The 27,535-nt window shown below is 42.1% G+C and overlaps 3 protein-coding genes across 7 annotated transcripts; 1 reads left to right on the top strand and 2 right to left on the bottom strand.

Moving 5' to 3' along the window:
- Positions 1-127: 127 nt before the first annotated feature.
- On the bottom strand, positions 128-8,779 carry slc1a1 (solute carrier family 1 member 1). The gene is made up of 12 exons (XM_088990194.1): positions 8,474-8,779; positions 7,287-7,427; positions 7,117-7,209; positions 6,091-6,205; positions 5,983-6,025; positions 5,812-5,910; positions 5,362-5,546; positions 4,012-4,119; positions 3,213-3,335; positions 2,774-2,968; positions 1,757-1,891; positions 128-931 (listed from the first exon to the last, which is right to left on the bottom strand). The coding sequence occupies exons 1-12, from the start codon at positions 8,571-8,573 to the stop codon at positions 691-693; spliced, it is 1,578 nt and encodes a 525-aa protein (XP_088846320.1). The 5' UTR covers positions 8,574-8,779; the 3' UTR covers positions 128-690.
- Positions 8,780-10,199: 1,420 nt separating this feature from the next.
- On the top strand, positions 10,200-20,166 carry rap1gds1 (RAP1, GTP-GDP dissociation stimulator 1). 2 transcript variants are annotated; one of them, XM_088990187.1, is made up of 15 exons: positions 10,200-10,607; positions 11,359-11,466; positions 11,536-11,658; positions 11,813-11,938; positions 13,140-13,286; positions 13,622-13,750; positions 14,216-14,341; positions 15,187-15,330; positions 15,423-15,554; positions 15,639-15,773; positions 15,887-16,012; positions 16,698-16,837; positions 16,923-17,049; positions 17,126-17,254; positions 18,202-20,166. In XM_088990187.1, the coding sequence occupies exons 1-15, from the start codon at positions 10,604-10,606 to the stop codon at positions 18,327-18,329; spliced, it is 1,824 nt and encodes a 607-aa protein (XP_088846313.1). In that variant the 5' UTR covers positions 10,200-10,603; the 3' UTR covers positions 18,330-20,166. The 2 variants fall into 2 exon arrangements, with proteins under 2 accessions (XP_088846313.1, XP_088846314.1); XM_088990188.1 differs by lacking the exon at positions 13,140-13,286 and having other exon boundaries at positions 10,201-10,607.
- A 1,214-nt stretch (positions 20,167-21,380) lies between these two features.
- Positions 21,381-27,440, bottom strand: LOC148902005 (tetraspanin-5-like). 4 transcript variants are annotated; one of them, XM_088990190.1, is made up of 11 exons: positions 27,010-27,439; positions 26,594-26,644; positions 26,181-26,327; positions 25,032-25,202; positions 23,336-23,461; positions 23,210-23,257; positions 22,928-23,044; positions 22,786-22,847; positions 22,389-22,428; positions 22,299-22,358; positions 21,381-21,820 (listed from the first exon to the last, which is right to left on the bottom strand). In XM_088990190.1, the coding sequence occupies exons 1-10, from the start codon at positions 27,088-27,090 to the stop codon at positions 22,326-22,328; spliced, it is 876 nt and encodes a 291-aa protein (XP_088846316.1). In that variant the 5' UTR covers positions 27,091-27,439; the 3' UTR covers positions 21,381-21,820; positions 22,299-22,325. The 4 variants fall into 4 exon arrangements, with proteins under 4 accessions (XP_088846316.1, XP_088846315.1, XP_088846317.1 ...); XM_088990189.1 differs by having other exon boundaries at positions 22,299-22,428; positions 27,010-27,440; XM_088990191.1 differs by lacking the exons at positions 22,299-22,358; positions 22,389-22,428 and having other exon boundaries at positions 27,010-27,436.
- Between the last annotated feature and the right edge of the window lie 95 nt (positions 27,441-27,535).

Raw genomic sequence — 27,535 nt, 5'->3', positions numbered from 1 at the left:
CATTTTCCAATCTTATTTTTGAAATTGTGATTTTATTTATTGGTAGCGATCCTGACTTTTCTCCCCCTGAGCCACTTCCATTGTTCTGACCTTGATATGACATCTGTTCTGTTCATAATGTGCCATATTCAGATCCAACACATTTATTTGCAGCATTCACGTGACTTCTCGTGATGTGACCACTTTCCTTGAAGAACTTACAACTTATCATCCTCATATCACCTTTACAACATGTTTTTCTTGTCCTGTTTTACTCTCCCGCTGGGGGCTAAATTCTCACGAGAACAGGGCGGTATGCCAAAGTTCACAGTGTTTCGCGACTCGAGCCTTCAAGTCAACTCACCTCTTGACAGGCTTGGCACTTTTGCAACATTCTGTACAAACAGTTAATCGGAGCCGTGCAATTTCTACTCGGAAGCAAAATAAATCAATAAAAACTGCATTGTGCAATGTCGCTGCCAGATAAACACACCTCGCATGATCCATCCATACACTAGTGACTTCTCCTGGAGTATAAATGTATCGTTTCCGTGTAAAAAGGAAGCACTTGAAATCAGTGGGAAATGTCAGTAAGGATGAATGGAAGCTTCTATTTGTGATGAGAATTGCTGATAGAAGGTATTCATTATCCCCTCGGTGGTTGATGGCACTTTTTTCAGGCGGGGTGGGGAATGGTGGGTGCGGGGGGGTCTAGAACTGCGACGTTTCAGTAAAGGAAATGGCGTCCGTCTTGTCGACGGCGAAGCCTCCGTTGACGTAGGATTTCTTGTCGCACTCTTCGCCGTCTGACGTGACCTCCATGGCGAAAGGGTTGGCCACGTCCACGTCCGAGATGAGGTCCATCCTCTCCAGTTCAGACTTGGACAGCTTCTGGACGATGCCGGCACCGTAAGCGTCGCCCAGTACGTTGATCATGGTACGGAAACGGTCTCTGCGGCAGAAGTATTTATCAACTGGAATATTAACGGGAGTATGCATGTTCTACCTCGGGTCGTGTGGGTTTTCTCCGGGTACTCCGGTTTCCACACATTCAAAAAACCAACATGACAGGTTGATTGAACAGTCCAAAGTCTCCTGAAGTACAAGTGCTGATGTTTTTTTTGTCTCTGTGTGGTCTGTGATTGGATGGCAACTACTGCCCAAAGACAGCTGGGATGTCTTTCAATGTGGGCGGTAATTGTTAGTACGCGGTAAAAAAAACACGCAAGCATGGGGAGACGGAGAGAACATGCAATCGCTACACAGGCTGGATCCAAACCCTGCACCACTGCAGGGTGAGGCTGATTAGTTAACTCATTCACTGCCATTTCCGAATTTATTCGGGTATTGAAAAGCATGACATGGAGCGCCATTCCATAATTTGCTCTGGTTTTCTTAGTAGAGGGGTGACGATCAAGCGCTGGTCAGACCTCTGGCAGTGTTTTCCCTCCCATGAGGTGGCAGCATTTGCCTTTTGTACAGCCACCCCCACGTGCGCCTCAGATAACTCCAGACCCATATAACTTAGGAATTAACTCTTTTTTTATGATGAAAGAATCAAGTCTAATGTTGTTTACGCAGCATTGAATGTTTATGTAGTCCTAAAACTCAATATTCTGTGGGTCCTGCAATTCAAGTGACAATGACAAAAACCCTGGCACTTGGGTGGACACATTTTTACACATCGTCTGCCAGTGAATGAGTTAACCATCTTGGTCGCGCCCTCCCTTTTTTTCTCTCTCTAAATCATCCAGCTGTATAGAAATGTATAACTTACAGCAACCAATCTACAGCGACGATGAGCGTGACATCACTGGCAGGTAGTCCAACGGCTGTCAAGACGATTACCATGGTAACCAGGCCGGCATTTGGGACACCTGCAGCTCCGATACTTGCCACCGTTGCAGTAATGCTACAATAAAAAAGCGACAATGCATACAATGGTGTCTTAAAGGACAACCGACGCCTCCGGACAAGTTGTGTCCATAATTTGTAAAATCGCTTCAAATGACTTCTACTGAGCGTATTTTCCCAAGATTGCATCGCATATAGCTATATTTTGCGTTTTAAGACTCACACTGAATATTCAGGAAGTATTGTTTTTGAGTTGGTGACGATTCCTGACGTCACATCACGGAAGGAACGCCCCTGACCGAGAAAGGACACATTGTCGTCCTTTCATCACGTCAATGCATTTTGCGGTACTTTGTTTGGTCTGAAAACTTCATGTTAATGACGAAATTAGAAGGAAAACACAGTAATAACGCGATGGTGAATCGTTGTGTGTTTCACCAAGACAACTATTTGATATTCGCTGACACAAATTCCCAGCAGACAAATCAGCCCGTTTCCAACTGAGCTTTGGCGCCATCTTCTGCATTTTCTGGGTGCTACATTTCTTTCCAGATGCCTCAAAATGACATGGAATAAATTCTTTCATCGATTGCAAACATGTATGCTTTCCTCTTCAGAACTATTTGAATCATATTCATAACTGGATGAGTAACAAGTAAGCATCTTCTCCGAATCTGAAGCCATTGTTTGGATTCTCGAGCAAGGCAAGACGTCTTGGCGTGACATCACGAACAAGGGGGCGGGACCTTCTGAAACTGGCCACTTCCGGGTTCAATTTGAAGTACAGTATTTTTTACAGTATTAGATGCTATAAAATGTTTTTCTGATGTCAGGAAACAAAAAGTGGTGTCGGTTGTCCTTTAAGTCTTAACAAAAATGATGAAAAAGTGGTATCATCCAAATATTGTGATTGAAAAAGATTTAATTTGCAACATCATACCTGATGGTGACAATCTGCCCAACATCCAGGGCATAGTCATTGAGCTGCGCAATAAATATGGCCGCGACTGCCTCATATAGCGCCGTGCCGTCCATGTTAATAGTAGCCCCCACGGGGAGGACGAAGCGGGTGATGCGCTTGTCCACGCGGTTGTTTTCTTCGGCGCAGCGGAAGGTGACGGGTAGAGTGGCGGAGCTGCAACGCATTTTGAATTTTTGGATATGTGTGACCATCTAACTTGTCAGCAAGAAAAAAATCCCATTAATAAAGATGGCCTGCTTTATGCAACAGATATTTGAACAAAAACGATGCAGAAAAACACCTCGACCAACAATACAGTCAAGCACATATTCTTTATTCTCTGCACAGAAAAAAACAACTTTATTGTCAATGCGCTTGGCCCGAGAAGGGTGAAGTAGGAGAAGAAAGAAAATATTACCTAGAGGAGATCATGAGCGCTGTCACCAGGGCCTGTGCCATCCCCAGCGTGAATGTATATGGATTCTTCCTCACAATTACAAAGAAGATAAGCGGCAGGCAGACGATGGCATGGATGGCGAGTCTATGAGAGATCAAACAAACCCTTCAGTTTTGGACAACGGACAGTTTAGACGTCAGAAAAAAAATTGGCACTGCCCGACCCACTCTCGAGGACTTGCAAACTGCAAGAATCAAAACAAGGGCATGGAAAATCTTAATGGACCCTTCGCACCCTGCTCACCACCTTTTCCAGAAACTCCCCTCTGTCATGCGCACCAAATCCAGCAGACATTTAAACAGCTTCTTCCCCAAAGCCATTAACTCTCGAAACAGTAACCCAAATATGAGTGCACTGTACAGTTTAGCGCCTCTTTGCAATTTTTTTGATCATGATACTAGTGCAGCGTGTTCTACCGGAGACAAATTCCTTGTGTGTTCTACATCCTTTGACCAATAAAGATGATTTTGATACAGTTTCATGAGCGATGTCGCTTCCGTTTGCACATTCAAAGCATGCAGCAAAACAAGTGAGTGCGGCCTCTGACGTTAGATAATGGCGGTGGGTGCGTTTCCGTATCCTTCTTGAGTCCTTACCACCGAGAATATATTGACCCCTTACTTAGATTTACAGGCGTGAGCTTCAAGTTTTCATTACTGCTATGTGCAGGTTGAGCAGTTTCAAAATGTCCTTTCCTTATCTGTGGCCACTGGACGGAAGAATTGGCCCAAATGTCAAGTATAAATCCTCTCCGGCTTACCCACTCAGCACCGTCACCATATAAAGACCCATCTTGCGGAAGATCTCCCAGTCTTCCACCTCAATGATCTTGGCGGCAATTAGGAAGAGGATCCCGACGGGCATATAGCTGAAAAAAATCAACAGAAAATGAAATGTACCGTCATTCATTCGGTCAACAATTGTTAACTTCCCGCTAGCTGCTTGAAAAAGTACTTTTTTCCCTTCTTGGACATCAAGTGTGTATACACAATCGTGTGCGTTACAGCCAACCCTAATTGGGATGATGCGTCGCTCTGGCCACCCCAATGAAACATTTCTGCCTGCACCCTTGACGGTAACATTGAACAGATGAATATAAAGACTAAAATTTCACTAAATCATTTTGGCTTTGAATGCGTGACATTTTGCAGCATGCTTTGAATGGCTAAGATAAGCGCCATCTGGTGGACAAATAGACATTTTCAGACGTTTTGAAGATTTTCCATTTAACTCATTCACTGCCATTCCTGAAATTATTTGGGAATTGAAAAGCATTACGTGGAGCGCCATTCCCAAATTTATTCGGGTGCCGATAAAGGCTGGCCATGGCCTCTGGCAATGTTTTTCCCTCCCACAAGGGGGCAGCATTTGCATTTCGTCCATGTTAGCACCTTTTTGACAGCTTCAGCTGTTGTTAAAGTGCTACATAAACCAACATGTATGTATTGTATTGTATTTTGTACAGCCGCCCCCATTTCAAGCTCAGATAACTCCACACCCATATAACTTCGGAATTATTTTTTTCTGATGAAAGAAGAGAGTCTCAGGTTTCTTACGCTGCATTGAATGTTTATGTAGTCCTAAAACTCATTATTCTGTGGGTCCTGCAATTTGAGTCAAAATGACAAAAACCCTGGCACTGGAGTGGACACATTTTTTGCACATCATCTGGCAGTGAATGAGTTACAGATGGTCCCCTACTTTCGAACATTCGAGTTATGTACAACGGTACATATGAACATTTTTGTAGTAACGCATGTAGTATTCTCTCCAGTTGTACACACAAGACACAGTACATATCTTGATAGAGCATATATTTTAGCAAATGTTTATTTTTCATTACAAACTGTAACAGTTTACTTATACGTACCTTAAATATACTTATATAAACCTTAAACATACTTATATAAGCCTTAAACATACATTACATACTAAATATAGCAACTAAATATAGTAACTTACGAACAAATTCACCTTACGAACGACTGTTCGTAACGTATCTCGTTCGTAAGTTGGGGCGCGTCTGTAATGTAATTTATGTAACACAGATCACATGTTCAAGCACCAAAACAGCTTGAAACAATAAAATAAACGACGGCACATGACGTACCACATAATTATATGCACCAGTTTCATGGTGGCATCGTTGAGGGCATCAAAAAACTCCAAAAGGATCCGTCCTTTTTCTCCCATCTTCCCGATGACAAGTCCAAACGCCACGCAGAACACGATTAGGCCCAAAACATTGATTCCATCCGAGTACGACCCGCTGATTTTGTAATCTTGGGTGATGTTCTGAAGCACAAATGTGGAGTCTTGTCATTCACATGAAGTGACTATATTACTATGCTGAAGAAAAATAAATATTTTGTCGTGCACTTGAAAAAAATAATACAATTCCCCGCAACCTAAATTGTGCAAAATGTTGCGGTCAAGGGCCATATTTTAGTTTAAAAATAGATTCGCCTGGTCTTATGAAACCAATTTAGGGCAGAAAAGTGAGACACACACATCACCTCCATTGATGTGTCACATTAAACGATAAAATATGTGAGCCTACCTCCACAGCAGCCATCAAAGTGGTCGCGAGGAGAGGAATGTCCGTACTTGAGACTGGAACACTCGGAGGTGGTTCCAATTCCTTGCGCTTGGTTTTGTACTACGGCGAGACACTCGTTAGCGTTCGCTGCCCTTCAAGTGGGATACACCCCATTTTTGGATGTTTGTTTACCTGTTGGAAACAAGCCTGCACCAAGTTTTCTGGAAACATGTTTCTGTTCATCACAAATGAAAACAGTTACGAATACAAACATAGAGCTAAATAATTAAATTGACACACCTGAGGAGATCCAGCAGCGTGTCAACCGTGGTGACGTTGGGTGTGGTTCCAGCTCGGTCAATATGCTGCGCACTTTGAGAGACTCCGGGCTTGATGGTCATCACCAAAATGATGCCTGGCAATGATCAACAACGGTTACTTTTATTTGACCATGTACATCTGGAGTGTCAAAATTATGGAGCAAGGATTATTTGTGTCCAATGATTGATTATTTAGTGGCGCATGGCTAGTAATATATACAGTATATAATACGTCTTGACATCCCGCAACGCTTTCTCATCATATGTGGGGTTAATGTGGGCAGTATTACAACTATAGTGGTCAATAAAGGCAAATCCAGTCCAATCCAATCAAATCTAAAAAACTTGAGCGAGGTGAGTCATGGGCACTACAACGATACAGTCAAGAATGAGCTTTTCTTGAAATACAATCACACAAATGCATTTCCAGCTAAAATAGTACAATACAATACATATTGATTAATATAACGCTTTAACAACAGCTAAAGCTGTAACAAAGCGCTTAACATGGACAGCTATCATATACAGGAAATAAAGCAGTGACAAAGATAGTAGAAAGCACCAGGGAATAAAACCAAGCTCAAATTGGAATCATGCCAAAGAGTACAAGTGAGTTTTGAGCCGTGTTTTAAAGATGGGCAGCGAGGGGTCTCGCCGAATGTTCAGTGGCAGATCATTCCAGAGAGTTTTGGTTGTGATTGTGGAGATGGGATTCCGCTGCTGCTTGGTACAGCGGCAGATAAATTAAAAAAAGGATTCAGGCCACCTTAAATCCTCAATAAAATCCTAAACTATATTGTAGTTACAGAAATCTTTCACATAGTTTTTTTTTCAAAATACCCATATTTTATAAACAGTGTAGCATTGGTTGATTGATTTTATGATGTTTGATAAGTTCAAGTAAAACTAAATACATCCAATCAGCTGATGATCCAGTTAAGGTCCAGGAGGCAAGTGGAGGTCTTTGAGAGTTTAACATTTCAAAAAATGTACAAGTTGAACTCACCAAGAATAACAGCAATAATCGTAGTGGAGAAATAATAGATGACAGCTCGCAGGCCGATCTTGCCCGAGACCTCCGAGTCCAGGGCTGCAACACCTGTGCCCACGTTACCCATAACAGTACATGTGTCATCATTTACACTGGTTGCATTAGTAAATCACTCCTGCTTTTACCAGTAATCATGCTGGAAATGATCAACGGGAGAATGACCAGCTTGAGCATTCGCATCAAAATCTCTCCAGGGAAGCCAAAATACTGCTTGTGTAGATGGGACAGGGAGGCATATTCTCTGACCGCAACACCCAAACCGATACCTGAAACATTAAGATAAACACCTGCTTAATCCAACAACAATACAATATTGGAGGTAGATGGTATAATTATATCCACATAAAGTAAATGAGTTGTATCCCCCTTAAAAAAGGCTCAACTCAGCTATTGGCTATCGATTTTGACGAGCGCATATGGCTCGTATACCCCCAGGTCGATTGAACGCACCATTAAAAAGAAATCACACCTGGCTTTCACAAATCTCGCGAGATTTTAGAAGACTATCCGCAATGTGCAAAAAGTCTCATCGAAAGAAAGTTGGTGATTTTAAAAGCGTAAAATAATTTTATAAGGAAAAAGGGTAATGTATCAAGAGTTTTCTCTTGTTACACGAACAATAATAATCTTGTGAGGATGTCCAAAAATTATGATGGAATATTCAAACATAAAATGTAAAATAAACACAATGACGCAGGCACAGTGTGAGAAATAAGTCGGTATGACCCCGAAAAATAAAATTGCGTCGTGACCATAATTGTGTATTGTGACAACAAAAATTTGAATGTTAAGAAGTGATTCGTCGTCTGAAAAAAAAACTCATTTTCCCCCCGAAAATCTATCATGTAGAAGAAAACATTTTGTCATGTAAGAATAAAGCCGTATTATGGCAAGTCGTAAAGCTACAAAAACAATTTATTACAACCGATATTTTTAACAAAAAAATTAATGTGATGAGAATTAAGAAAGAGGAATAAAAGATCACCAAAAAGTTGTAACGTCTGGAATAGTGTATATATGGCAATAAAAGTCGCCATTTTACACAAATGAAGTCCCTAATGAACAATGATTGTAATTCACATTTGATTTTGGAAACTCTGACTTTATTGTTTGCAAATGCGATTGATAGCGCTGCTTGGATGCTGACAACCTATTTTCTTTTATACATTTTGTATGCCAGCCACCCACCCACCCAAGAATAATCTATAAGGGAAATGCTCTCCCACCCTTCACCTCAAGCATCACGTATGCGCTCGGCGTGCACAGCAAAAAGAGGCTGAAGGATAAAATGGAGATGGATGCACATGCATACCGAGCAGCACCGATCCCACCGTGGCGATCAGCAACCAGTTCTTCATCAGCAAGCCTTTGCAACTGATGCGTCGCCGCTCTTTGTAGCCCATCATGTCCATGGTGGTCCACGAAGAAGGTTTCCCCCCTTCCTAGCTCGGGCACAAAAACCGGAATGTCACGAGCAGATGAGGCGCTGGTGCTTCGCGTCAAACGCTGCTGATGCCCAGAGACAACGTGAGGGAGGGGTGTGTGAGTGTGTGGGGAGTGTGTGTGCGCGCGCGCGCGCGCGCGTGTGTGTGTGTGTGTGTGTGTGTGTGTGTGTGTGTGTGTGTGTGTGTGTGTGTGTGTGTGTGGTTGGTTTGCAGGAAGGATGGAGAGCCCCCCGCCCTCCTCACAAGGTGTCACTTGCAATTTCTCCTCTACGCTGAGTCCTACTATGGGGAAAAAAGTCTGAAGAAAGGTGTAATGTGACAGTTAAAATTATTTTTATTTTATTTACTAATAGGGTGGGGCACAAAAACCCAGAACAAAGCAGATCAAAATGTTTAGATAAGCAAAAACATCTCGCAAACCTGACGACGTTGGGAAAACAGATAAAGTTATGGGTCATGAGACTCCACCCACCACCATTCGCCATGGCAATTGCAGCAGAAAGAGAAAAAGCAGAGCCCCTGCAAAACTGGATTCTGACATGAATGTATCGCTTCGATTGAAAATATTGCAATATTAAAAACTGGACAGCTTGACAAAAGATGCTATTATGAAAACTGTTTACATTTTCACAAGATTACAGTTGTAATATTAAAAGAAACGCTTTTGATAAATTTTCACGATTGAAGTTGTCATATTATGAAGAAAAGAAACAACTATTCGAAAAATGTTGCAATATTATGAGCGTAAAGACGAGATTGCGGAATTTAATAAAATAGGCTTGTTCTGATCCCATTATCGGGCTGTTCGCGTGATTTTCAATTGATTGATTTTGACAGAAAAATATTGTTTTTTTCAATGCTCTAAAATTTTAAGGTCAAGAATAAAATCTTTGAGTAAATAATTTGAATTTGAACCACTGATGACTGACAGCCATGTATAAAGACATCATCTGGGGATATGGTTTGTGTTTAATGGGAGCCTTTTCCTAAGCATCTTCATTTTTATTAAGTTCATAGAGTTGCTTGTTCTGTAGCCATAAGGGCCAGTGTCTTCTTGTGTCGATCGCAAGCCCGGATAAATACACAGGGTTGTGTCAGGAAGGGCATCCGACGTAAAAGCTTGGCCAAAAACATGCGAATCAAACCTCTGAAGATGGAGGACATTGATTTGCTGTGGCGACCCCTTGAAGCGAAAAGCCGAAAGGAAAAGAAGATCTGGGGATAAGTTTACTTAAAAATACTTCATTTGAAATGTGAGTGTGAATTTCATTTTCTTCTTAATTGCATTGCAGAGGTTGGAACTTGGTAAGTAAACATATGACACTCGAAAAAAAGTGACTTGAGCTCTTAATTTGAAATATGTACAATTTTACCATAAGCGTTGTAATTTAACTTGAAAAGTACTATTTTCATGGCAATATGACAAGAAATGGGGAATATTGTGAAAGGAAAGCCAGTTACGTTTTGAAGTCGACATTTGGGGCTTGTTTAAAAAAAAGGCTCTTGTGGTATATTTTAATTTTAAGGTACTACCGGAAGTGCTTTCTTATCGCCTTGTCGCCTTCTTTACTTTGAAGGGAGTGTCAACCTCTTTTTATTTTGAAAGCTCATCCGGAAAACTTATTTTTCTGACAGTCTTCGTTCTCTCCCTGGAAAAGCCGATCTTATTGAAAAAAATAAAATAAACTCCACTCTTAGCGTGAGGGGAGAAATAAGAGAAAGTTAATAGTTTAGCAACAACTAGTCGCAGATTTGGACCCTTTTTTAGGGAGTTTCTGACTGGCTGAGTGCTAGCTGGTTAGCTCACTCGCCACATCAGCCAATACGTTGTGGAGATAAGATAAGCGTGGCGAGAAGGAAAAAGAAGCAACAGTAGCAACACGGCGTATGTGTGTATTGGGGGGGGAGTTGGCATTCATTAGACCCCGCTACAACGAGCTGGACAGTTTCCACACACCCCCACGTTCGTCTCTTTCCCGGTGCAGCATCCCGTCGAGATGGGTGAGTCGCTAGTCGTTCAGCTAACGTGGTAGCCTGTCAAACCAAAACGAATAGTATATTTATGATATATGACGTAATCACAGACCCTCGTTGCTATGTTATTAGCGATGTGGGATAGGAGAAGGGTGGTGGGAGCCTGACTGTGTTGTGTGTGATTAGGATGCTGCATTGCAACGACAGTAAATAATGTCTTGATTATCAGGAGACTTGGGTGTGGGCTCCATCCTTTGAAATGGCACCACCGGCTTCGTTGTTGAATGGTGCAGATGGCACTCCTCCATCTTTACAGCTGTTACGCAACACAATCCGACTCCATATTACTCCGCCGGAACATTTCCTTCTTCATACGACCCGACACTTTGGACAAGTAGAGTGTTCTGAAGTAGCAGAAACGTCGACCTACAATTTGAATATTCATTCTAATATTTGATCAAATTCTTCATTTGGGGTGTTTGTTTTCATTGACAACACTGTTTGCAATATGTGGCAGTCGAATTTAGATGTCCAAACAGATGTGTGCGTCTTTGGTCGCCTGCATACAAATCGACCGTCTGAACAGTCATTAAAAACCAAAATGAGGCTTTCGGACTCACTCACATGTATCGTTCAGAAAGCCACCTGGACGGTATTCATTGTCATGAAATATTTTGACATCAGCCTTATAGATGCCACATATGCACTGCAGAGAGTGTGCCATCTGTTAAAAATCGTGAAATACAGCCAACTCTCAACTGAGTGCGTTCCCTTCCAGACAACTTGAGTGACACCTTGGCGAAGCTTAAACTGGCATCCACAGACAGCGCCTCAGATAACGTGGAGAGCTGTCTGGACTGCCTGCTGAAAGCGCTGCTCAACAACAGTACGTACGCTTCCAAATGTGCTGACCCAAGCTCTGGTGAAAACCATTAATGGAGTGTGGTTCCCACAGACACGGAGGCCAGTGTGAAGATCCAGGAGATGGGCATTCTTCCCTTACTCTCCACCCTGCTAAAGCCTCAGTTATCCTGCACCTGCAAAGCCGCCAATATCATCGCAGAGATGGCGAAAAACGGTGGGGCTACAATTACAAATAAAAAGATATAGAGAGTCAGCCATTTTGTTTAGAAGCGGCCATTTTACTGCTATTCTGAACGACGTATAGCAAGCTACTCACTTTGAGCCATCCCGGTCTATAAATCGTGCAATGACAATATTTATCTCCCAAGAGTTCATGCGGACTCCCTGTGTGGAAGCGGGCCTCATCCCTCCGCTCATTCAGCTGTTGAACTCCACCGATCAAGAGATTCTACTGCAGACGGGTCGGGCTCTTGGCAACATCTGTTACGACAGCCGTAAGTTACTATGCCGTATGAACGCTGAGTCCCATAAAGGGCCTGATTCCGGTTTTGGCTTTCCACGCCCAACATGTTGCCAGCAGTATGTGCTGACAACATTTACAAGGGAAAACAGCAGAGCCATCAGTTACGCATAGCATTTTGGTGCTGGTTTTTATGCAGTAATCTTAAAAGATAGTACCTAATTTTTGTGGTTCCTGCAAATACACATGACATCAGACAGCCATTAATCGAATACATGGTTATTCATTCATTTTATATATTTATATATTTTTTCTCCCTTCTTAGATGGATGTGATTGATATTTAGGGATTCGCCATCCTCTTTCTAATTTTGTGCGGAACGCACAGCCTGCTATTGAGCTTTAAATAACCATCTGTCGGTCCTGGCTTTGTCTGTGTGGAAAATCTTGTTCATCTGTGGAATTCCGTGGGATGCGCCGTTTGTTTTTCGCTTGATTATGGACTCGGTCCGTGGTGGGAGTGTAAAGAAGCATCATCCTTAAGCTGTTTGAAACAGTGCTGGGGCAAGGCAACTGTGTTGTGGTTGTTCTTTATCCGTTATCTGAGCGTTTCAATTGTTAAATATGCATATTTCTCACATGAATAATTGGAAAGAACTGACTGTGTTGATGTCGTGCACATTTTATGACAAGAATTTGTTCATCGCACACTGATGTTGAACGGCCGACAAATTGTACCACTTGAGCAAAGGGAGCTTTGGTAACAGCAGCAAGCGAGGCAACGTAAGCTCAAACTGATAAGTATCCGATTATTCTCTGCTCCTATCCTCAGCGGTGACCAAAATAATAATAATAAGAAGAAAATAAAACAAACACAGAAACACATAAACAAACAAACAAGTAGAAATAAAGAAATGAAGTGGATACATAAATAAATAGACTAATAAATGGATAATTAATAAATACATAAATAAACACAAACAAACCAACCAACAGACATTTATGGGACTGTCATTGTCATTACCATCAGTTTTTATTACACGAACATTGCACACTCGTAGCACAAGAAATTTACAAAAATCTCCCAATTTGTATTATTTTTCTGTATTATGCTGCAGGGATAAATATCTCAAATAAAATACATGACTACGCGTGCAATTTTAAAAATCGATTGGTTCTTTTTTTTTTACCCCCTTTTTGTGCTTCATTTGTCTCCCGGCCTCTTTTGTTTTGCAGATGAGGGCAGGAGTGCAGTTGACCTGGCAGGAGGGGCTCAGATAGTAGCCGAACACATTAAAACCCTCTCCCAAAATACAGAGCCGGAAAATGAGAAGCTCTTGACAGTCTTTTGTGGCATGCTGATGAACTATAGCAATGATAATGGTAATGACCGTCAGAACAACTGTCATCTAATACGCCGGTGTTCTCCTGTACGGCAAACAAAATAAACTAAAATCAGCGAGGGATTTTTCATTCTTCTCATCTTTCTTCCATGCTCTGCTATTTTTCCAGCCTTACTTCTGAAACTAAATCGTCATATATTCTACATCAGCGATTTTCAATACACCGCGAGGCAATAAAAGAATGGACCTGCGACTCATTTGGGGCCCTTTGGTTGTTGCAATCGTGAAAAATTTCCTTCACGGTGACGATCCTTTTAATAAAATGTTTAATGTGATTGATTGTACATTCCCAACCCCACCTGCTCCCTTCTGCAGATTCCCTACAAGGTCAGCTGATCAGCATGGGCGTGATTCCCACTCTGGTGAAGCTCCTCGGCATCCATTCCCACAACGCCGCCCTGACGGAAATGTGTCTTATCGCCTTTGGGAATTTAGCTGAGCTCGGTGAGTTGAGCTACTCGTCAGCCCAAACGTAAAAAGGAAAAGTCAAATCATGCAATTTTGTTGCGTCCTTCTGCTCTGAACACATATGATGACACATCGGTTAGTGTCGCGTGAGGCGCAGTGTTCAAAATTGCTAAGTATCAAAGATACATGTATCGGCAAATGGGATTGTGCTTTATTTTTTTAGTACTCACAGATACTGATGCCATATTTTCAACAATGTACTGGCCCCCTCCCAATATTAGTAGCATTGTCAGTGCTTTGGTTGTAATACAGGAAGTGGCCCGAAAATGCCCACTTGACACCAACATGTCTGAGAGCAGCACCTTCTGTCCAGAAATCAAAATTTGGGGCTTTACGGCCTGTTATCTTTTTTTTTTATTTATTATTATTAAAGCGGATGTCATGTTCTGCAAAGATGACATCTGTTGCATTTTTTTACGAGGTTGTCCGTTGTCCCGTCAGAGTCGAGTAAGGAGCAGTTTGCCTCCACCAACATTGCTGAGGAGCTGGTGCGACTTTTCCAGAAGCAAGTGGAGCATGAAAAAAAAGAAATGATATTTGAGGTCCTGGCTCCCCTTGCAGAAAACGGTAACAATGACAAAAACGGTCACAATTACAAAAAATAAGCTTAAACGACGAAAGAGAGGTTGAAAGAGAGACGGAGAGAGAGATAGAGACAGAGATAGGCAGAGCGAGACACAGAGAAAGACAGAGAGAGCGAGGGAGACTGAGAGAGAGCGGCAGAGAGAGACAGTTAGAGAGAGAAAGACAGACAGACAGAGAGAAAGATAGGGAGAGAGAGACACAGAGAAAGACAGTTAGAGACAGAGCGAGAGAGGGGAGAGAGAGAGATGGGGAAAGACAAATAAAGAGAGAGAGAGAGAGACAGACAGAGAGAGACAGAGCGAGAGAGGGGGGTGAGAGACAGACAGAGAGCGACACAGAGAAAGACAGAGAGAGACAGAGAGAAGCAGAGAGACACACAGAGAAAGACAGTTAGAGAGACAGAGAAAGACAGACTGATAGAGAGGCAGAGAGAGAGAGAAAGACGGGGAGAGAGAATAATAATAATACATTTCATTTATAAGCGCCTTTCAAAACTCTCAAGGACACTTGACAGTCATAGGTTACGAGACAGCGAGAGGGACACACTGAGAGAGAGAGAGAAGAGACTGAGAGAGAGAGAGAGAAACATATATTTTTATGTTGTTTTGACTTCAAGATGGCGCCACGACAGTGGCTGCCTTTCCAGCAGCTTCTGTATTTTGTTTTTCTACTTTCATTCCTTTCACAATTTTGCTGCTGTGAAATGTAAATTTCTCCACTGTGAGACGAATAAAGGCAAATCCAAGACAATATTCATAATCATACATGTTAATGTTCAACATTCCCATGACAATTTCTGACACTTCCTTGCCTTCTCTGCCATCCAGATACGATCAAGTTGCAGATGGTCGAGGCGGGCTTGGTGGAATGCCTCCTGGAGGTGGTGGCCCAGACTGTGGACGGCAAGCGGGAGGAGGAGGTGGCCCAGTTGAAGACGGCTTCTGACCTCATGGTGCTCCTTCTGCTCGGAGGTAAAAAACAATTAAAACAGAAAAAAACCCCACCACATTTACATCTGCATTCCAGCTACATCTCCGTTAATAATTCTTGACCGTTGATGCAGACGAGTCCATGCAGAAGCTGTTTGAGGGAGGGAAGGGAAGTGTCTTCCAAAGGGTGCTTTCCTGGATCCCATCGCACAACCACCAGTTGCAACTAGCTGGTGCGCTTGCCATTGCTAATTTTGCCCGCAATGGTAAGACTGAAAATGTTGCCGGTTTGTTCCATCGTGTTGACCATTCATTCCATCAAGCCATTTTTGCCCCTCCCCTCTGAACAGATGGCAACTGCATCCACATGGTGGACACTGGTATTGTACAGAAGCTTTTGGAGCTGTTGGATCGGCACATTGATGAAGGCAACGTCACAGTTCAACACGCAGCTCTCAGCGCTCTTCGGAACTTGGCCATACCCGGTGAGCCCACTTTTCATTCTGTATACACCATCAATCAACAGTTCTCGTCCTGAAATCCAAACCTTTTGACTGGCTCTGAATGTGATGTATGTGTACATGTCATGACCCACCAGTTGTGAACAAATCCAAGATGCTGTCAGCCGGTGTCGCCGACGTGGTGTTGAAGTTCTTGCAGTCAGAGATGCCGCCGGTGCAGTTTAAACTTCTGGGGACCTTGCGGATGCTGATCGACACACAAGGTAGAGAGGCCTTCTCGTCCTCACTGTCATAATACAGCCCCCAGCGAGTCGTGATAACATCACAAGTTGTCAAATAATATGATGAACTACATTTTGTGTGATGCAATGAGGGTTAGGAAAAAAAGAATGCATAAATACATTTATTTATGTATTATTTTATAGGCGGGAGATGGATGTATGGATAGCTAGCTGGGTGGCTAGCTGGATGGATGGGTGGATGGATGGATAGCTAGCTAGCTGGATGGATAGCTACCTAGCTGGATGGATAGCTAGCTAGCTGGATGGATAGCTAGCTAGCATCCAGCTATCCAGTTGAAGATTGATGGATCCATCCATCCATTCAGTTATTCACCATCCAGCTGGATGGATAGGTGGATGGATGGGTGGATAGCTCTGAATTGATGATAGATAGGGAGGAAGGGAGGGAGGGAGGGAGAGAGAGAGAGAGGGATAGATAGATAGATAGATAGATAGATAGATAGATAGATAGATAGATAGATAGATAGATAGATAGATAGATAGATAGATAGATAGATAGATAGATAGATAGATAGATAGATAGATAGATAGATCTAAAAAAAAAACAACAGGTGAATAAATAAATAGATAAACACACAGACAAATAAATAGACACAATACAATAGGATATAACGGAGCTCTTAATGTGGTTCATTGTTGGTTTCAGTGGAAGCAGCGGACCAGCTTGGGACCAACGGGAAACTGGTGGAGCGGCTGGTGGAGTGGTGTGAAGCCAAAGATCACGCAGGGGTGATGGGCGAGTCCAACAGGCTCCTCTCTGCTCTCATTCGACACAGCAAGTCCAAGGTCTGGCAGCCAGTTTGCTTCGAAGCGGAGATTTCGTACTCATTTTCACCCATTGTGACATTTTTTAAAAATTGTGCTTTTTCAGGATGTCGTCAGGACAGTTATCCGGGGAGGCGGAGTCAAGCACTTGGTCACCATGGCAACCAGCGAGCACATGATCATGCAGAATGAAGCACTGGTTGCGCTGGGGCTCATTGCGGCGCTCGATTTGAGTGAGCGCTACAAGAACTTGCCGGCCATTTGAATCGGTTCGAGCAAAATTGAACCCTTCTTCTCATCCATTCACAGTTGCAGCCGAGAAGGACTTTGAGGAAGCGAACCTCGTTGCTATGCTTCACAAGCTCTTGTCGGATGAGAGGAGCGCGCCGGAGATTAAATACAACTCCATGATCCTCATCTGTGCTGTTATGGGATCCGGTGAGATCTCGCACACACGTTCACGTCGAATTGCAACACTTTGATAGAGAATATACATGACGGTGGTTAAATATAGCTAAGTTAGTACTCCGAGATGATAATCAGTATGCCGCTTTATTAAATAGCCAGTTTTTAGCATCAAACGTTTATGAGAGCCTCTCAATGAATTTTTGAAGTGATGGATTTGGGAAAACGGGGTCACTGAGAAGAAATCGGTGGCATCAGCGACCACATAAATAATAATAATAATACATTTTATTTCTAAGCGTCTTTCAAAACTCTCGAAGGCACTTTACAGTCACAGGATAAGATTTTTTTTTCTTTGGCAGGTGAGCAGCGGCAGCCATTCGGGCTAGCGTAACACAAACTCACGCCACTAATGTGATTGTGTGTATATATATACAAACAATACAATAATAATAAGAACAATACATTTCATTTCTAAGCGCCTTTCAAAACTCTCAAGGACACTTTACACTCACAGGATATCTTTTCTGTAGGTGAGCAGCGGCAGACACACGCGCCAGCGTTCACTTAGCCCGGAAGGCAAACACGCAGCTGTAGCATCAATTGACGGAAAGAGATTGTCTCACATCTCCTGTCCCACATAAATCCGCTTCAATTCCACAATATATCCTAATTTATATAGCGCTTTCACAACAAAGTGTAACAAAGTGCTTCACCTGATAGTCAACACAAAGCAAAATAATAAACAACTGGAACATAAAAACAGTCTAAAGATTCTGTTTTAATTCTTATCGTCCGATGTGGCCACCCAGCTTATTAAAATTCCAAATGCAAAATTTGTAGGTGACATCATGCTGCATGGCTCCCGTCGATTGACGACAACTTCTCAAATATGGGCAATCGGACAAATATGTATTCATGTTAACTTTTGTGCATTGGTCTTGCGTTGAAGAAACGTCACCTCCTCTGTGTTCTCTCAGAACCCCTCCACAGAGAAGTCCAGAGTCGGGCGTTCATCGATGTGGTGTCCAAGCTTCGCTCACACGAAAACAAGACAGTGTCCCACCAGGCGTCGCTCACGGAGCAGCGACTAACCGCCCAGAGCTAAACGCCTCATATAAGCCCCCCCCGACACCCCCTGCAGCTGAACGCCCTGCACCCGATCACCCGATGAATGCGCAACCCCCTTGTTCTGTAAGCCCATCGTCACGTGCCAAGGTACCATCTTGCATTAACTGCCAGACAGATATCCTCCTGCCTCATGCTAAGGACAGACTGATGTTCATCACGGACGAATATGTCATTACGTTGGCGACCGGGAGAGCCGTCATGAGATTTATTGAGGTGAGGTTGTACAGTTAGACGTGTACTCAGATCATCGATTTGTTCCACCTGGTGTCATCGTGATATCAAAATTTGGTCTTCGATACCGTACATATATAATGTACCTCGACACTGATCCCGAAAACAATACTGTGTTAGAACTAGTGTTTTTGTTCTTTTTAGTTGAGTCATCCATTATTAGTAAATATAAGTTTTAAAATATATTTGTTGCTTTTAAAATCGGCTGTATTTTTTTTTATATATCAGTGATCGATTATGTGTTTGAGCTGCTGATATATCGGGGTCTCCAGATTTATGGAAAATGTCAGAACAAAAGAGCGAGGAACATTTAGTGAGTCATGTCTCATTACCGCTTTACCTCATGATCATCTTGTTTATCTATCTAACTGAGGCATGTGTCGCTGGAATTCTTTTACACAGATCCGGCGACCATAAGGCAGGATATTGAAATTTGGTAGGCATGTGTGTGAAATGTGACAACCCCCCTCCCCCACATCTGAAAACACGTAGGAAGTCAGCCATTTTGACTCGAAGCAGCCATTTTAGGGTGTTTTTAGCCAATCCCAGAGATCCCACGGGATGAACTTGTCCTCGAGATCTTGTTACGCATTATTAGACTAAACTGCACATTTGCGTTTTCATCATTGCGTGGGGTCAGGTTTACAGATATGTCTGCTCGGGGCATCTACGCTAAAAAAAAAAAAAAAAAAAAACACGATTGCACGTCCTTGGTCTGTGTCACTGCTGCGTTACTCTCCATAAAATAGACGGATAGTTTCGAATGGAGGCAACTAATTTGAAACTACGGTTTATGTTCAGGACATTGTAAATGTAAATACACCACATCGTTTTGTGACTTGTTTCCCTTGGCTCATGTCACTGGTTCATGATGAAAAACCTGTTGAGATATTATAACATTCAATGGGAGCACACAAGAAAAGAACACTGCGCAGTGAATAAAAGAGTAGCTTGCGTTGGTAGTTAAATGCAGTGAAGAAATGCATGAGCCGCCACCCTGATGGATCACTTGAAGATTGCTTTATCATATCATATCGCATTTACTGTAAATCTTGGCTTGTCCCAATCGGTAACAATTGTTCTTTTTTTAAGTATGATTAGTTATTTATCAGATGTGTTGTTTGAGTTGTATCCATAGCAACAACATAAAAGTACTATAAATGTAAATGTTTGTTGTAAATGTCAGAAAAAGTTGTACATTTGGAACTGTCATAGAAGGTAATTAAAAGCTGATAGCTGTCACGATTTGCAAGGTGGTGATGGACACCAAAATGCAGGCAAGAGGGAGGAGCAAGGTGTATTTGACACATTTTATTAATTAAAGTCGACAGGAACAAAATCTCAAACAACAAAGTTAACAAAAAAGAACAAAAAAGGTCCAAAGTAGCAAACAAAACCATGCGTAAAATGCAACAAAACGAAACAAACCTGACAGGGTGAAACAAACAATGACCCGACACTCTATGGTCACTCCAGGAGTCCTTTTAACTGCCATTGATTAAAACGACCAACACCTGTGCGGCTGCAGTCGGGGCCCTGCAGTGCCACCCGTTGGTCGCAAACTGAAATGTGACAATGATGAATATGTTCCCAGCGCCCTATGGCGGCTGCCACCTTGCAAATTGTGACAATAGCAAGTCAGGGCTCACTGTATTATTTTTACGATTTTACAGTCCCTTCACACGATCTTGGTCAATATTTCAGTCATTTATTTTAAACGCAGTTCCATTTTCAAGGTAATAACACTTTTGTGGTCATTACTGTGACCTTAAAACAACCCAAGGTACAGTGGCCTGTGATGAGTATTTTACACACACAATTCATATCAACTTTTTGGTGATAGTCCATCATGTTCATAAAAAAAACTACAAGATGCTTTTGTCAGGTTTGATGCAAGTGCAGAATGTTTGTCACAAATGACTGGCAAATACATGATTAAATTACTTAACAGGATCGCTCCTGCCGTGTAACAAAAACGTAATCTTTACTGACACAGAAGTGCATTAAACACCTTCCCAAAATGAGATACTTGTACCCCAAAACTCAAATGACAGGTAGGATGCCCCCCCCTAAATAAAAAAGAAAACTCACATTATGTGAAATGTTCCGTGAAACATCAATAGTGAATTTTTTTTTAATGGACAAAATTTGCACCATCGAATGGTTTATGGATGAAGTAAAACATCACATAAAACACTGTACAGTTCATAGGATAATTTTGATGGATGAAGTTAGACTAAAACCAAAGTCCAGAGTTTCAGTGGTTCTCAACTGGTGCCACTCTGGGACCCCCTTCTTCCAGCTATTACAAGGTTGTGACCTATCTTTTATGGAACTTAAGAATAATCAAGCATTTTTTGGGTGGGTGGTGGAGGGGAAATGCCTTTGACTATACAAACACAGTGTTGTATTTTTAAACACTGTTTGAAATGAATAGAAGTGTATTGGTAGCTAGGATGCCCGTAACCCAAAGACTATGCTAGCATAGCATTTTTTTTAATTGTAAACTAGCACCTTGAGTAGCTCGTCATTTACCAAATAAGATCTAAGTTCCATTTGGGAAGTTCCATTCTATGTCAAAAATATCTGAATAACAATAACAGCGGTTTTTGTTTTGTTTTATTAGCTGTCTGCAAGTCGCTTTTGGGTATAGTACAACCAATTGAGAATCACTGGTCTAATGCCCCCCAAACAAATTTTCCAACTCATTATGCAAAATTCTGTTCTAATGTTAAAAGTGTTTATCAAAATGCTCCATGTTTTTATCAAAATCAGTCATTTGAATCTCCCCCCCCCCCCCCCCCCCCCCCAAAAAAAAAAAAGCAACAGGTAAGCAATGTATTACCCATGTTAGCTCACAACGCTAACACAACTCTACTAACGCCGGGCCGGTTTACTATCTGTCGGCGCTAGCAAGTTTAACCTGATAAGCTAACGGGGCTATGTCCAGGTTGCCCACATTTAAATGGCCTTATTGCTCTTTTTAATAACTTATGGTAAACGACAACTAGCCAACTTTACAAACAGTGTCTCAACTACAACAGTGAACTAAAGGCGGGCAGTGTTTTACTTTTTACATGTATATACTGTACATACATCATCTTTTTTTCACACAGTAGTAGTGCCTTAAAAAGGTGCTGGCTCGGTGAGTAGTGCAGGAAGATGTGCCCCCTCATTCATGTCCTCATAGGGGCGGGGGTGGGGTCTCAAGTCCTGCAGCCGAATCGTCAAAATCCACTAGAGCAAAATGAGAGAAAACATATCAAGTTGTTTTGTGAGCTTGGGATACTTAATCATCATTTTTGGGAGTATCCATGTCATTGGTAATAATGTCACAACATTACCAAGGCAATGAGGAAGGTTCGGAGTAGAAAGCAAACCAAGACATCAGAATGTACAGTACATTAGTGATGTCACAAAAGATGGGTGGGTGGATGGATGGATACTCTGGAGACTCTAGATAGATATATAGATAGACAGATAGGAGACGTAGCACTGATGCTAAGACTAATGCTAACACAAGGAATATCGTGGTCGCGCCACCAATCAGGTGTCACTACGACAACAAAAGATGTAGATTTTAGTTGACAGGCCATTGCATATTGATGGCATTTTGTGTTTTATGCAACTTTTTGTGGTGGTGAGGGAGGGGCACAAAGTGACTGTAAGTGCAAATTATTGTAAATAATTCACATCAAGCCAATCAAGCACCCACCGGATACAAACATGCATAGCATGTGCCTCACAAGTAGTACGCCGGAACATTCTTGCCCGAATGTGTCGGGGGTCGACGTATGGAGCCCGAGTGTGTCGGGGGTCGACGTATGGAGAGTTGGGGGGGTACCCTGATGAAGCATGTGGGAGGGAGGTGGGGTCAAAGGGGTTTGAGAAAGAGCGATGAAGTGATTTCCTGAATTGCCTGATTGGAACTTCTGAAGTCAAAATTGGTTCTCAATGCACGCAGAGAACAGGAAATGAGTTTTTCATAGAATTTGAGCTAGATGTTTACAAAAATAAAGAAATAAACGTGAGGGTGACCACAGAACAGGAAACAAAAAAGTGATGTCAGTTGTACTTTAAGGGGTTCCACCGCATCCTGATCATGTAACAAAACAGAAACTACAATGTGTCCAGATGAAGTTGGACCGATGATGGGGAAAATAAACGGAACACGACAATGACATCGCGAATCATTTGCTTACCAGCTTGCGCGCACTGCTTCAATGTCACTCACTAAATTCTGCGCCAAACAAATTCCAAAGATCTGTGGACAGCAAATCACCCATTTTTTTTAAGTGAAAGAAGTCAAATTAGCCAAAAGTCAAATAAGTTAGCGAGACTGACCTGCAGCAACGCGACGCCAATGAATATCCCCGCCACTAAGGTGAGGTTGTCTTGCAGCCATTTCTCAAACTGCGGCACGCAGCCTTTCACGTTGATGTGATCCTTCTGCTCTGAATCCTGCGTGACGCAAATTAATTGACTTGCAATCACGAATCGACAGATTGAAAATCATCATCAAACAAACGTTCGTGGAAGTTGACGGAAGTCAACTCTGCAATAGTCGGAAAAGCCGCTGCTAGCAGTTAGGTGTTGACAAATACGTGATCTTAATAAAACACTTACTGGTTTTGCTCGAATGTCATATCCACATTGAGTGTTTATTACATCCTCCTGATGACAAAAATACATGAATAAAGGTCATCGTCTTGTTTCAGGATAGTGTCCATATGGGCCAAGTAAGTATCGTACCGCGGGGTCCTTGGTGCAGCAGGAGAAGGGAACGCCGCACTTTTCTCGACTGGGGTTTCCATCGGTGCAGTTAAAGTAGATGTTGAGGTTCCAGTCGTCCGCTCCAAAGGCGCCGCAGCACTCCCACTGAAACGCGGAAACGGCAAAGAAAAAAAACACGTTACATTATTTAGAGTGCCTATTTTAGGCACGCGATATGCAGATGGATCGGGAAATAAAAGGAGGCAAATGGGCCATTTAAAAAAATGCATATGGTGAAAACATTTAATCCTAAAATCATAAAATAGAACAGCTGATAGGGGGAAGGGCCCTTAATAATAAATACATACACCACACACACTAATAAATAAATGCATACTGTAAATAAACAAAACCGATCAAGACTTCAACAATTAGGAAAAAAAAAAACCTAATATTTAAAAGTATTAACTCATTCACTGCCATTTAACAAAGTTATTCGGGACATAGAGCGTCTTTCCCGAATTTGTTCGGGTATTGTTTTTTTCTTGTTAGGGTGCCGATAAAGCGCAGGCCATGGCCTTTGGCAATGTTTTTTTTTTCATTTCCTCAAGGGGGCGGCATTTGCCTTTTGTCCATGTTAGCGCTTTTTGCGGCTTCAGCTGTTGTTAAAGCCCTATATCAACCAACATGTATTTTATTTTATTTTATTTTATTTTATTTTGGACAGCCGCCCTCATTCCAAGCTCATCTAACTACAGACCCACATCCATCCATCTATCCATTTTCCGTACCGCTTATTCCTCATTAGGGTCGCGGGGTTGCTGGAGCCTATCCCAGCCGTCTTCGGGCACGAGGCAGGGTATTGGTTGCCAGCAAATCGCAGGGCACACAAAGAGAAACAACCATCCACACTCACACTCACACCTAAGGACAATTTGGAGTGGTCAATCTGCCTGCCCTGCATGTTTTTGGAATGTGGGAGGAAAGCGGAGGACCCGGAGAAAACCCACGCGGGCCCAGGGAGAACATGCAAACTCTACACAGGGAGGCCTGACTGGGTCTTGAACTCACGACCTCTGCACTGTGAAGCTGGCGTGTTAACCATTCGCCTCCAGACCCAAATAATTTAGGAAATAACTTTTTTTCTGATGAAAGAATATAGTATTGGGTTTCTAACTCTGTATTGAATGTTTATGTAGTGCTAAAACTCCATATTCTGTGGGTCCTGCAATTTGAGTGAAAATGACAAAAACCCTGGCACTGGAGTGGACACATTTTGATACATCGTCTGGCAGTGAATATGTTAATAATAAATAAATAAATAAATAAATAAATAAATCCACACATGCAACTAAATAATCAGATTAATTAATAAATGAATATATAAATAAATCCGATCAACACATCAACAATTAGGGAAATGGCAAAAAAAATCCCCACATACTTAAAAGTATTAAAATAACAATCTGTGAGGATAGTAGGATTAGTTATAACTAGTTAAAACTTGTAATATCTCCAATCACTCAACCTGTCTTATTTAAGCTTGCACTAGGTCTGATGCTACCTGATACTATTATACAGAATGAGAAGGTTGAATATTTTGGGGCAGATTTGGAATGATATGTAGGACAAACGTGAGTTTTTTTGATTGTGCGGTGATTTTTGTTGGGGGGAAAAAAACAGTTCAGCAGCACAGATTTTTATACAAACATTGAGTGTAAAATTTTGAGTTTACATATTCCTGTGTGAAATCAATTAGGTTCTGCAGATCAATGTCGTCCCGGTAAGCCCGAATGTTGTTGTTGATAAACAAGTTCAACTGGTCCTTGATCCAGTCCTTGAAGACGAAAGCCAGGATTCCGGTGGTCAGTTCCAGGAAAAATATGATACCCAGGAACACCGAGAACTGTGGGAGAAAATCAATTTGAGTCAAGGAAGGAAAGGGGGAGATTGGCGTCCACTTCAGGCGACATCATCGCTCATTAAAAAGAAGCTCTGGGGCGATTGTGCTTTTTTTGCGTCTGTAATGGGCAGCATTTTCACATCCCCACTATGTGCAGCAGAAAGGTCAGTGCTGTTGGACAATCTGCGGCTGGATGGATGCATGGATTGAGGAGCCCGCAATGAGAAGAAAACAGCGTCAGCGCAGAGCGCCGATGCGTATGTGAAACTGCACACGCCTCGGAATTGAAGCGGATCTATGTGGGACAGAAGATGTGAAACAATCTCTTTTTGTCAATGGATGCTACAGCTGAATGTTTGCTTTCAACATTTAGCTTGTAGCCGATGTCCACATTTCACCATCACGTCCCTGATCCACTGGTGAAAAGGAGGCTTTGATTCTCTCCTCTTTCATCTAGAACTGCTTCATGCATCAAAGAGGGTGCAGGAAGTGCTTAAGATTGAATCACTATCTGCGTCTCGTGTTGTGTCACATTATTTGTTACAGTAAAGTCTCGTTATTATATTATATATTCTCGGGAGTCCGAAAAAATATCGATATAACCGGACTATCGATATATCCGACCCTGCGCGCATGTAATTTTCTCCTTGCGTTCATAGAAATAGTATCGTAATAAGCGGTACTATCGATAAAACCGATATCGATATAACGAGACTTTACTGTATTTTATTTTTTGTCGTTTTGACTTCAATGTGGCACCGCCAGAGTGGCTGCCTTTGCAACAGCTCTGTATTTTGTTTTTTTTACTTCTTCCTTTCCTTTCCTTTTTTTTTCACAACATTGCTTCATAACTTTAATTTATAAGCATAACTTTTGCTGATATGAAATGTAAATGTCTGCACTGCGAGAGTCATAAAGGCTAATCCAATCCAATCCAATCCAATTGATGAATGGAGTACTTGTTAATAGCACGCAACATACAAATTTGAGCAGGAAGGTGTTTTCACGCAGCGCTCCGATGCATCCGGCGAAGCCCAGGATGAACATGACTCCACCGACCACCATGAAGAGCCACACTGGGTCAAGACCCCCGAGGTCCGTGATGGACGAAATGTTGGACAGAACTCCCTGGAGGAGATACACAGCAGAAATACATCCAGCAGAGGGTGTTTTTTATGTTATGCTATTTTTTTGGATGGGGGGGGGGGGGTGTTAATGATATGAGCGTCAGTAACAGAATAAATATTAATTTTATTTTGAAATAATATTCAGTTTTTAAACAATAGAACGAAAATCCTCTATTTTCCCTCCAACGCATTAAGTGAATTAAAAAAAATCAATCGATTAATTGCTCATTAAAGTAAATGTGAGTTGGAGCACTAATTTCCATTTACCTTTTCACTCCATGCCCACAAGCCAATTCCAACCAAGGCCATGCCCAGCAGCTGTAAAACGAGGCAAAAACATGAATTTCAGCCAACTATTAATTGCCATGGAAGTAAAATAATAAATCAGATTATTCTCCCTGAAAAGATGAAAAGGCTGCTTAAAATGAAAATAAGCAAAACAAAAAATAGAAAGACTAGTTTGGTTACTTGCAGCTTTCCACCAAACTTGTGTTTGATGTCTTTATAAGGCTGACTGTGAAGGACACCAACAAGCCGATTAGCAGCTGGCATACAGTTTTTGGTACTGCACCAGCAGGGCCCCATTCCGTTATTTTGGTAGTAAAATGCGCCATTTAATATTTATTTGGATGAATCCTGAATAGAATCGAAACAGTTATGACGACGCAGGCCTTCTCGCTTACCCAAAAGAGGATGTTGAATCCAAAAATGAAGTATTTGATACAGCAGCTGACTTCGTGGCCTTTGTAGAGATTCCCTGACATGTTTGCTCATCATCGGCTGCTAGATCGACAGAAAAATAAAAAAATAAAAAAGGAAAACAATAAAGCAAATAGCGTCCAGGACAATCGAAAACAAAAACACGGGCGGGCCTGCTTCGGGGGCTTTGTGGAGCGGTTTCAAAAGGCACTCCGCGGACGCATCTTATCACAATATTCGCTCGTCAAATGTCCTCAAAAGTCGTCGCCGGTCCAATTTAATGGCATGATGAGGTGCTCATTTGCACGTATGTAAACCGCATTCCAATCTAAAGAGTGTTTCCGTCCATTTTTCGCCTTGAAGTCAAAGATGCGTTCCTTTGCTTTGAGATAGAGTCCTCCAAAAGGCGCAACCCCGAGGCAAGTGCTGTGCTCTCATTTGCCAACGGCAACATTGAAGGATATCATTGTGAACCAATCAGAACCCAGGGAAAAACACATTTCCGGTGCT

The sequence above is a fragment of the Hippocampus bargibanti genome, linkage group LG02, assembly GCF_051943395.1.
Source record: "Hippocampus bargibanti isolate YZ-2025 linkage group LG02, ASM5194339v1, whole genome shotgun sequence".
NCBI classification, from domain to species: domain Eukaryota; kingdom Metazoa; phylum Chordata; class Actinopteri; order Syngnathiformes; family Syngnathidae; genus Hippocampus; species Hippocampus bargibanti.
This window is presented reverse-complemented; position numbering and strand designations above follow the sequence as displayed.

Bases quoted from the DNA above. Each gene is read 5' to 3' on its own strand.
- slc1a1 (XM_088990194.1), bottom strand. From the start codon at position 8,573: ATGGACATGATGGGCTACAAAGAGCGGCGACGCATCAGTTGCAAAGGC. The intron at 5,547-5,811 runs GTAGGCTCACAT...TTTGTGCTTCAG, and splicing joins CTTTGATGGCTGCTGTGGAG to AACATCACCCAAGATTACAA. The intron at 2,969-3,212 runs GTAATATTTTCT...AATGCGTTGCAG, and splicing joins GCGCTCATGATCTCCTCTAG to CTCCGCCACTCTACCCGTCA.
- rap1gds1 (XM_088990187.1), top strand. The intron at 17,050-17,125 runs GTGAGCGCTACA...ATCCATTCACAG, and splicing joins CATTGCGGCGCTCGATTTGA to TTGCAGCCGAGAAGGACTTT. The intron at 17,255-18,201 runs GTGAGATCTCGC...GTGTTCTCTCAG, and splicing joins CTGTGCTGTTATGGGATCCG to AACCCCTCCACAGAGAAGTC.
- LOC148902005 (XM_088990189.1), bottom strand. From the start codon at position 27,090: ATGTCAGGGAATCTCTACAAAGGCCACGAAGTCAGCTGCTGTATCAAA. The intron at 23,258-23,335 runs GTACGATACTTA...TTTTGTCATCAG, and splicing joins GCTGCACCAAGGACCCCGCG to GAGGATGTAATAAACACTCA. The intron at 23,045-23,209 runs GTAAGTGTTTTA...TGCGTCACGCAG, and splicing joins ATGACATTCGAGCAAAACCA to GATTCAGAGCAGAAGGATCA.